Genomic DNA, 10,509 nt, shown 5'->3' with positions numbered 1-10,509 from the left:
GTGCTGCCAGGTTAAGTTAGGTAAAGCCTGGTACACATTATGCATCATGTATCAGCCACGTGATGCAGTAGTGGTGTTGAAAAAAATTACTAGCGGCCAAACTGTACTGCATCACTGCTCACATTGTTCTCGGCAACTTCTCGCGCGCCAGCTGCTCAGTGAGAGTTCAACTTTCATGCGGGGAGGATGTGCGCCGATGATGGAATCTGCCAGGAGACTCTACTATGGAGTGTAGTTGCTCTGTGTGCAGCAAAAAAGAAACTTTTGAGGAGGAAGAAACGTAGAGCCTTGTGGTGTAAGCAATGGCTTTCTCGGCGACATCTGAAGGGAAGCTTCAATCAAATATTTATGGAGCTACAGGTCGAAAATCCAACAGACTTCGAAAATTACACAAGAATGCCAATCCCTGCATTCTATAAATTGCTGACAAAAATTGAACCCTACATTTGTAAGCAGGACACCAGCTTTCGGGACAGTATATCACCAGGAGCTCGTCTGGAGGCTACACTACGCTTTCTTTTATTGTTTCCAAGCTTGCACTTCTGACGTTTCTCATTTTATACTACTTGGACTTGATGTTCCAAACAGATGGATGTTCCTTGAGCAATTCAATGAAATGTTGGGTGTTGGCCCTTGTCCACTCAAAGGGTATGGCGGGTGGTGGAGATTCGAGAGCCATCGGCGCTGGAGCGGAGCGTGACCGGACGTCCTGTCGCTCTGACTGGTTATGCATCACTGAGCTGCAATTTGAAAATCGAGCCGACCCAGCAACACGTTGGTGATGCGCTTTCGTGTTGAAAAATGACTTTTTCAACACATCCATTCAACACGATGCGCATCATGATACATAATGTGTACGGGCCTTTAGGTGAGGCTAGAGAGAGAGAATAGCATGTTAGTTTGGCAGGAATATTTGGTTGGGTTAGGTTAGGTTGGCTATGTTAGTTTCCCTTCTTTCCTTTCATTTAATTTTCCTTCCTTTCTCTGACAGACACACACACACACACACACACACACACACACACACACACACACACACACACACACACACACACACACACACACACACACACACACACACACTGACTCTCTCCAAGCCTCCATCCACGTAACACCTGCAGAAAAAGGGGTATTTTGAGACTCACTTTCTCACCCTCACCTTCTCTCGTCTTCCTTCACACACACACACACACACACACACACACACACACAAGCCTTACTCCCCCCGTCCCTCTGCCCCCACACACCTGCAGAAGAAGGGGGTGTCCTGGTGGTCTGCACAGTGAAGATAAACCAGAAGAAACTTAAGTTCTGTCTTGGCGTGGCTCAGGGCTTGCGAGTAGGACCCCTGAAAGAAGGCTGGGTGCTGGCTGCCGTGTTCTGCCTCGTATTCCCGGATGAAACGCAGCACGTCCTCTAAGGGGTCTGTCACTGTAAGGGCCGGGGGAGGTGGATGGATGTAAAGGTAATTTTTTTTTTTTTTTTTTTTTAGTGTTTATTTAAGATTTGTCGGTATTAAGCTTGTTTCGTGGCTTAGGGTGGTGGTGGTGGTGGCTCAGATGTATATAAATGTGTGCTGTCTTCACTCCGACATTCACATAACATCCACTCGTTCATGTAACTTAGAGCAAGAAAACTTTAGATAACTTTCCTAACATCCACCCAACACTTGTCTAAACTCAACACATCCTTGTAACTAAAAACAAACAAACAAACAAATGCAAGACAACTCCCCAGACACCCCTAAGCACACCAACACAGCCCTCCCTTACACACACACCCACAAACACACAAACACATCATTGAACCCCTCTGCAACCCCCCTAACCGCCCGCTAATCCCGCCAACACACCCACAAACACACAAACACATCATTGAACCCCTCTGCAACACCGCTAAATGCCCCGTAACCCCGCCAACACACCCACAAACACTCACATCTCCTTGGGTACGGGTAGACGATCCTGTAGAGAAAGAGGACGAGGGAGGAGAGAGAGGCCAGCGTAAACCGTAGAGGCAGAGTCATGATGTAATAACCCCACCCAAGAAGACCCCATCCAGACACTGCCGGCAGAAGACCCCCGCCCCCTCTCCTCCCTGGCCCTCTGGCGGCGATGGTGCTGGCTCGGTTTGGCCTGGGAGTCTGTGATGGTGGTGGTGGTGGTGATGATGGCCCAGGTACCCCCTCTGCTGCTGCTGGTGGTGGTGGCGGTGGTGGTGTGTCGCCCCCGCCTGTGTCGGCGTCTTCTCTGCTGCTGCCGCTGCTGCTGCCGTTCTGAGGTTGTGGGTTGAGGTTAGGTTAGGTTAGGTTAGTGGTGGTTAGGTTAGGTTAGGTTAGGTTAGTGGTGGTTGGGTGTGAGATTGGTGAAGTGTGTGTGTGTGTGTGTGTGTGTGTGTGTGTGTGTGTGTGTGTGTGTGTGTGTGTGTGTGTGTGTGTGTGTGTGTGTGTGACCTAACCTAACTTCATTTCACCTAACCCAGTCTACTAACTTGGTCTAACGTACGTGTGTGTGTGTGTGTGTGTGTGTGTGTGTGTGTGTGTGTGTGTGTGTGTGTGTGTGTGTGTGTGTGTGTGTATACCTGACCAAGTTGTGTGTGCAAGGAGCAGTGACACTTTCAAGGACAAATACTGCAAATTAATTTAAAAATTCTAGAGAGAACATAAAAAAAAAAAAAACAAGGAAAGAACACACACACACACACACACACACACCTGTGGGGGGTGCAGATGTGGTGCGTGCGTTGATCGAGGTAGAGTCCTTGATGGCTAGATGGTCCTGGACAGCAGCCACAAGGTCCCAGCTGTGCTTCTCCAACTGGGACCACGCCTCCTCCATGTCCTCTGTGCCAGTCACCTCCTGTAGAAGGCCCAGGAGGAGGTAGTGGTGGTGGTGGTGGTAATAATTTGTTTGGTTTGTACAGTATAAATCTTAATTTGCTTCTCTTCTACATTACAATCTTCATTATTATTTTTATTTATTAATTTTTTTGTACAGAGCAATCTTAATTCATTTGTTTTTCTACAGTGCAATCTGAAGTGGTTTGATTTCTACATTGGAATCTTAATTAGGTTAATTTGTTTTGTTCTTTACAGTGAAATATTAATTAATTTGCTTTTCTGAAATGATATTGTAATAAATTGGTTTCTTAAGTCCAGTTTTAAATAATCTGGTTTCTTAAGTCCAGTTTTAATTAATCTGGTTTCTTAAGTCCAGTTTTAAATCATTTCTTCAATTTCTACAATGGGATCTTAATTAATGATAGTGTTAATTATATAATCTTTCTTTTCATCCTTGTTAATTATCTAATATAAAAATGCTTTGCTGGATGGGCCGAGTTGATGAAGGGAAGGTTAGAGACGAGTTAGTGGTAATCAAGATGGGCCGAGTTGATGAAGGGAAGGTTACTGGTAATCAAGAAGGGCCGACTTGATGAAGGGAAGGTTAGAGACGAGTTGGTGGTAATCAAGATGGGCCGAGTTGATGTGGAAGTTTATTATAGTTTCGAAAAAGGGGCGAGTGAGTGGTGCGAGTTGGTGACCTTTGACCTGTGACCTCTCATTAACCTGACCTGCCCATACTTTGATGACCTAACTTCACCTTGCCTCGCTTAACAAAAAACAAAGTCAAATCATTAAAAGAAGCATATTACCAATTAAACGAATTAGTTGAAAAACGAAAATATTAGCAAAAAAAAAAAAAAAAAAAAAAAAAAGAATAAATAAATACCAAAGATAAAAAATAATAAATACACAGACAAACAAGTCACATACGCAGAAAACATTAATAAGATTACAAAAAAATAAATAAATAAATAATAATCAATCATTTATCAAAACAATAACATTTTCCGGTCGCCTATTATCATCGATTAATCTGCATCTTTCCCCTTTAATTAACCACAATAATAGGCATTAATATAAACTACAGGTACTTTATTATCTCGCCTCTTGTTTTTGAAGCACAGGGAAGTCTACGTTACCTGAAACTGCACAATTTTCTCTGTAAATTCCTGTGACACAACCCGGTCCGCCATGTTTGTTGTGACTGGGAGGTGGGGCGCTCGTTGGTCAATTATTTTTTTGATCAATGTTGTTATTTCTTCTTATTTGTATGTTTCTTTTACTTGTTTATTCGTTTTTAATATTTTTAGTGTTATTCTTGTGTTTTTTGTGTTTTTTTTGCTTTTGGTTTTCTTATTTGTTGCGTCATCGTTTTTTTAATATCATTTTTATTGTTATTTTTTTTGTTTTTGTTTTCGGTTCTTGTTTTATGTTTTATCGTATTTTCTTGAGGGTTTTGGATTGTTCTTATTTTCTCAGTTTTTCTGTGTTATCTCGAAGAAAATGTATATATGGATAAATTTCCTCTAAATTTTCCTCTACATTTGAAATCACCATTGTATATTTCAAAAATTAATCTTGCTCTACCCTGTATAGTCTTATTCTGATCAATTTTGCTAATTCAACGATGACTCCGTATTATTTCATTACTTTGAGGCAATCTTCATTTTTCCTACAATGTTACAGACACACCAAGTTTAAAAGTCGAGCATTTTATTAAATGAGTAATTTTTACCAGCAATATTTCAGTATCACAACCTTGTCTTGGGCAGGAAAAGTATATATGAAAAATAGAAAGAGGAAAATAGCCCAATAAAACCACAAGGCACTTAAAAATAGCCCAATGAGTGAAAGTCCAGCCCAATAGTATCAATAGTAGCTCTAGCACCAGCAATCGTAGTAATAGTAGTAGTTGTAGTAGTGCCTCAGGGTGCCAGCATATAGGAGGGCTTGGTGCCAGTGTAGTCTGATGTATCAAGGGCCCCGAGGTTCCTGAGCAGGCTGGCACACTCCCTCCTCCTCCCTGCACTGGCTAGCCACAATGCTAGGAGGGAGATAGATAGACGGGGGAGACTGCTAGTTAGATAGGCAAATATATAGAGGGATTGTAAGATAGATAGACAGGAAGATAGATAGACAGGATGATAGATAGATAGATAGATTGCTGTATAAATTGAGATAGGTCAACAGGTAGACATAGATTGATGGATAGATACATTATATAGATTAAATGATGACAGATAGACATACAGGTAAATAAATGCTAAAAAAAAAAAGACATACCTTCACAAATACACATCAAGAAATAATTACAAATAATTGATAAGAACCAAAATATATTCACAAAATTAATGGGAAAATAATACATTAAAATACATACTAGTTAAAAGGAAGTTATTACTATTATTATTACTATTATTATTATTCATCTGAAACTCATAATTATAGTAGAAACTCTCTCTCTCTCTCTCTCTCTCTCTCTCTCTCTCTCTCTCTCTCTCTCTCTCTCTCTCTCTCTCTCTCTCTCTCTCTCTCTCTCTCTCTCTCTCTCTCTCTCTCTCTCAGCCTTACCTAACCTAACTTACCTGTCCTGTTGTTGTGGTCCTTTGCATTGATGTCAGTGCCGAGCTGCAGCAGTGCCTCCACCAGGTGAGTGTGGCCCTCCCTGGCGGCACAGTGCAGCGCTGTCTGGCCTGTGTGTGTGTGTGAGAGGAGGGGTGTTACTGGTGGTAGTGGTGACAGTGGTGATTCTCTCTCTCTCTCTCTCTCTCTCTCTCTCTCTCTCTCTCTCTCTCTCTCTCTCTCTCTCTCTCAAAAACTTACAATAAAACAATAAAAAAAGCAAACATACACAAAAACTCCACATAAACTCCACCTTGATCCGAGACTTCACTGCAATCCACTCCACGCTCCACAAGGCTCCTGACCACCTCCAAACGCCCCGCCTCGGCCGCCAGGTGGAGCCCCGCACGCCCTGTCTTGTCCCTTGCCCGAAGATCCGCCCCATGACGCGAGATGAGGAGGTCAGCAATGTCCAGGTGCCCCATTCTGAGAGCCTCCATTAATGGGGTAGTCCCACAGGAGTCCTTCTCGTCCCTCAGGTACTCCCCGCGTGTCAGGAGGATTGTGGCGGTGGTGGTGTGGCCATGGTGTGCTGAGGTGGAGGGATGTGGTGACTGTGGTATGTGTGGATTAACTGTTTTGTCTTTATTTTGTGTTATGATGGGGTGGTGGTGGTGGTGGTGGTGGTGGTGGTAGTAGTGGTGGTGGTGGTGGTGGTGTGTGTGTGTGTAAAGTTTTTTTTTCCTGTTTATATTTCATTACCTTAATTTCTATACACATAACAACCACAACAGCATAAACAAGCACACAAACAGCCCTATTTAACACTCCAATTACCAGCAGTGTGCAGTGGTGTCCTTCCATTCTTGCTAACGGTGCGCCAGAGGGAACCATCCACATCCAGAAGATAGTTGACAGCTTCCTCATGACCTTCCCTACAGGCAATGTGCAGGCTGGACCATCCATCCTTGTTTAAGAGCCGAGTGTTGGCACCGTGCTGCACTAAGGCTTGGATGACCGGCAGGCTTCTCTTGGTGCAGGCTAACATGAGGGGGGTCCAGTCTGCACGCTTCAGTGGGTCTACTTCAGCTCCTGCGGGACAGTCAGGAGAGAGGGTCAGGTGGGAGAGTAGAGAGAGAAAGGCAGGGAGGGTACTGTTGAAAAAAGTTTAATTTGTTGTAAGTCTGAGTGATGGGTATGTAAAACTGTGTGTGTGTGTGTGTGTGTGTTCTTTGTACCTAAGATTAACACTTTTCTATGCTGTCAAAATAGTTCGCCGGTGAAATTAAGTGCCTTAACACAACATCACAGAAACACAATTTTAAGAAACACAGCCAGAATTCAACAATGTCACAACAGATAACAAAACTTGCCGAAACTTCACTTTAAAATATAACTAAACAACATACCACTGACATACACAAAACACACACAAAACATTACACCTTCATTTCAAACCTCTAAAACAAACACACACACATACACACACTCCTTACCATGATCCAGCAGAGTCTTAACAACAGGGAGATGCGAGGCCTGTGCTGCCGAGTGTAGGGGCCTCTTGCCATCGTAGTTGTGAGCCTCCAAGCAGCTACCTCCTCCGTGCAACAGAAGCCATCTGGAACGTTGTGTGCAAGGATGTAGGTGAGTAAAGCTTTGGTTGAGAGAGAATGGTAGAAATTTTTAACCTTTCATATGCCTGAGTTTTCTTGGTTTAATTTGGGTAGAGTTCTGTATGTTTGTGTGGAGACCAGTGGGAAGAAGTGAAGACCTTGTGTGTGTGTGTGTGTGTGTGTGTGTCTCTGTGTGTGTGTGTGTGAGGAGGACAAGAGGTGTTTGGGAGATCATTGGGAAGACAAGCCCTAGATAGTGTGTGGCTGAAAGGAGACCAGTGGAATGACCAAAGACGACCTTGGGGCAGTGTGTTGAGGAAGACATAAGAATAAACAGTAGGATGGCTGAAGAACACCTGGAGACAGCGTGCGGAGTTCTGAGGAAGACATAAAAGAAGAAAAAGAAAAGCGAACCAGAGGAAGACAGAAGAAGAATGAACAGTGTAGAAGTCGACATGGAATAAACAAGAGAAAAACCAGACAAAAGTATAAGAAGAATGAATAATGAAGACAGGAAGAAGAAACACAAAAAGATTAGAGAAAAAAATCAAGCCAGAACACCAGAACTGGCACAGATTCACAAGCCGAACTAACCCATCTAAAAAATAATAACAAAACAATGATAAAAAAAAAATGCTATTACCGTCACCAAAATGTCAACACTCACGTCACCACCTCTGTGCCTCCCATCGCTGCTGCAGTGTGTAGTGGAGTGTCGCCTGACTTTCTGTGCCTCACGTCCCTCCACATCACCTCCTGCCTCCCCCAGTACTCCGCCAGCCATCCCAGGTCCCCCCTCTGCACTGCGGCAAACACCTCCTAAGGGGAAGAGATGCTGGTCTAGTGGATGCTTTGAAAGAAAAGACTTATATGGAGTTTTTGTTGTTTTTTAAATGAGTGTTTGTGTGTTTTGGTGTAATTAAATTAGTAAGGTGGAGTTTGTGTTTTTTCATATTTATTTATTTATTTTTGATGAGTGCATTTGTTTTTGTGTTTTAGGTTAGGTTTAAATTCATTCAGTTCATTAATTTCACTGCGCAGACTTTCAGGTTATTGGGAAGAAAAACATCCATGAAATTTGGCTTACCATCCTAATATAAACTAACCAAGTCTAATTAAACCTGGTAATTGTCTAGAGTCCTTACCGGGCCTTATTACTGGTCTATTCACTTCAATTCTTTTACACATACCTTCACATGCACCTAAAACATCATTTTAAAGTGGGGGACAAATGCCCCCTTCCCTCTAGTCGGTTAGGTTAGGTTAGGTTAGGTTAGGTTAGGTCTAGAGTCCTTACCGGGCCTTATTACTGGTCTATTCACTTCAATTCTTTTACACATACCTTCACATGCACCTAAAACATCATTTTAAAGTGGGGGACAAATGCCCCCTTCCCTCTAGTCGGTTAGGTTAGGTTAGGTTAGGTTAGGTTAAGTTAGGTTAGGTTAGGTTAGGTTAGGTCTAGAGTCCTTACCGGGCCTTATTACTGGTCTATTCACTTCAATTCTTTTACACATACCTTCACATGCACCTAAAACCTAACCTAACCTAACCTAACCTAACCGACTAGAGGGAAGGGGGCATTTGTCCCCCACTTTAAAATGATGTTTTAGGTGCATGTGAAGGTATGTGTAAAAGAATTGAAGTGAATAGACCAGTAATAAGGCCCGGTAAGGACTCTAGACAATTACCTTAAACCTAACCTAATTTAACCTAGGCAAACCTGACGACCTAACCTAATCAACCACTACCCACGAATAAGTACTGTTTGTAGATGAAGGTTCCTTGAGAATGAGTCCTAACCTACCCTAACCTGACCTACCCTAATCAAATGAGTGAAATAAGAATGATCACCTAACCTGTTCAATTAACCTGTACAGTTTACCTGGTGCGGTTCAACTGATGGCATGGCGAAGGAATATAATTGTCTTAGTGAGCTGGCTGTCACTTTCCGCGTCTTATTTTCTACTTTTCGTCTTCTTTTCTTCCTCCTCTTCCTTTCTCCCTTCTGTTCTTTTCCCCTCCTCCTTCCTCTCCTTTTCCTATCACTTTTCTCTATTTCCTCTTCTTCTTGTGATGAAGCATACAGCTCTTTACATATTCCTTCATGGCATTTCAAAACAGGCCAAATGGGCTTGTTTTGACCAAGGGAGGGGTGAGATGGCCCTCTTAGGTCACCACCACCACCATCACCACCAGCAACAGCATCCCGCTAAACCAAGGATGAGAAACAGTAATATTACGTATTATAGTCTCTCTTCTTTGTGCTAAACTGCCAAGAAATTCTTGCCTCCTTTCAGTTTTCTCTCATCCTAGCATATTCTCTGTCCACCTCCGTAATGCTAGAATTAACCAGTATTCTCTAGTGTTCACCCCTTTCACTGGTAAACTGAGCCAGGCTGAGCGAAGGCCCAACCAGTATTCTTTATTTACCATCCCTTTAGCCGATAAACTAAGCCAGGCTGTACGGAGTCCCTTAGACGTAGTGTGCAGGGTTCAAGGAGAAGCAAGGTCCCATTGGAGTGTTTTTTTTTTTTTTTCCAGGAGCAATTCAGAACGCGCGCACAAAAAACACCGGCGTGAATGCTGGATGGTTCCTGCAGGTGTAGCTCTTGGTGTGCACTGCGCCTCAGGTGTTGATAGGAGGCAGTAGACACCTGCCGAAACGATAATTACTCCCAGTGAGGTCTAAAGCACTGTTCAGGGGGTGCTGTGAAGTTATCATTAAACCCAGCTGTAACCTCACTGAACGTTTCTCTTTGTGTCTTACAACACAAGGGGGCAGTCACAGCCTGCCCTCTAAAGACAACTCTCTTCCTCCACACAAAACTACAAGCACCTAATAACACACACACCCTTCACTCAAAAAATTTTAAAATCATCATGGCGACTCCTACACCAGCCTCGGAGTCCCCATCTGGGGAGGGAACCATAAATGTCCCCAGGTCGGACTGCCTTTCTGTCGACGACCCTGTGTCTTCACACTCCACTCAACTTTTTCTTCATTAACTTCTGCAACATTCGCGGTCTAAGATATAATTTATAATCTGCAGAACACCACCTCTCCTCTTCTAAACCTCACATTTTCCTCACTGAAACTCAGGTGTCTGAGGCAACTGACAGTAGCCCCTTTTCTGTTCCCTCCTACTTCCTCAATCCTCATTTTCGATCCAAAGCTGGATGCTGCGTTTATGTGCGCAATGACTTAACCTGCTCTCGTGCCCACGCTCTTGAATCTTTCGAGTTTTCTACCATCTGGCTACGACTACAGAGCCACTCTCATACTAAATTTATCTGTGCTGTATATCTCTCACCTAACTCCTCTGATTATAAGAAATTCTTTGACTACTTAACTTCCAAAGTGGAGCACATTCTTGGTGTGGACCAAGGATTCTTATATCTTCCTTGGTGTGGACGGCGCCTTCTGGAAGAGAAAGAGGTTATTTATGTGCAGTTTTCTTCTTTTATGTATTTTATTCTATCTTATGTCAG

At 43.1% G+C, this 10,509-nt stretch overlaps 2 protein-coding genes across 2 annotated transcripts in view; both read right to left on the bottom strand.

Moving 5' to 3' along the window:
• LOC135095135 (FAS-associated factor 2-like) overlaps nucleotides 1-2,318 on the bottom strand; it is a 4,809-nt gene extending 2,491 nt beyond the window's left edge. The window contains exons 1-2 of the mRNA XM_063995901.1: nucleotides 1,939-2,318; nucleotides 1,248-1,431 (exon numbers count right to left, since the gene is read on the bottom strand). Coding sequence (XP_063851971.1) covers nucleotides 1,248-1,431; nucleotides 1,939-2,026 — 272 coding nt within the window. The 5' untranslated portion in view covers nucleotides 2,027-2,318. The remainder of the gene's footprint in view (nucleotides 1-1,247; nucleotides 1,432-1,938) is intronic.
• A 2,220-nt stretch (nucleotides 2,319-4,538) lies between these two features.
• On the bottom strand, nucleotides 4,539-10,375 carry LOC135095134 (ankyrin repeat domain-containing protein 16-like). Its single transcript, XM_063995900.1, has 7 exons — nucleotides 8,903-10,375; nucleotides 7,685-7,836; nucleotides 6,901-7,022; nucleotides 6,242-6,496; nucleotides 5,718-5,996; nucleotides 5,428-5,535; nucleotides 4,539-4,886 (listed from the first exon to the last, which is right to left on the bottom strand). The coding sequence occupies exons 1-7, from the start codon at nucleotides 8,924-8,926 to the stop codon at nucleotides 4,768-4,770; spliced, it is 1,059 nt and encodes a 352-aa protein (XP_063851970.1). The 5' UTR covers nucleotides 8,927-10,375; the 3' UTR covers nucleotides 4,539-4,767.
• Nucleotides 10,376-10,509: the final 134 nt, after the last annotated feature.

The sequence above is a fragment of the Scylla paramamosain genome, chromosome 47 (assembly GCF_035594125.1).
Source record: "Scylla paramamosain isolate STU-SP2022 chromosome 47, ASM3559412v1, whole genome shotgun sequence".
Lineage (NCBI taxonomy): Eukaryota > Metazoa > Arthropoda > Malacostraca > Decapoda > Portunidae > Scylla > Scylla paramamosain.
This window is presented reverse-complemented; position numbering and strand designations above follow the sequence as displayed.

Bases quoted from the DNA above. Each gene is read 5' to 3' on its own strand.
- LOC135095134 (XM_063995900.1), bottom strand. From the start codon at position 8,926: ATGCCATCAGTTGAACCGCACCAG. The intron at 6,497-6,900 runs GTAAGGAGTGTG...ACTGTCCCGCAG, and splicing joins TAAGACTCTGCTGGATCATG to GAGCTGAAGTAGACCCACTG. The intron at 5,997-6,241 runs GTAATTGGAGTG...CCTCCACCTCAG, and splicing joins GACACCACTGCACACTGCTG to CACACCATGGCCACACCACC.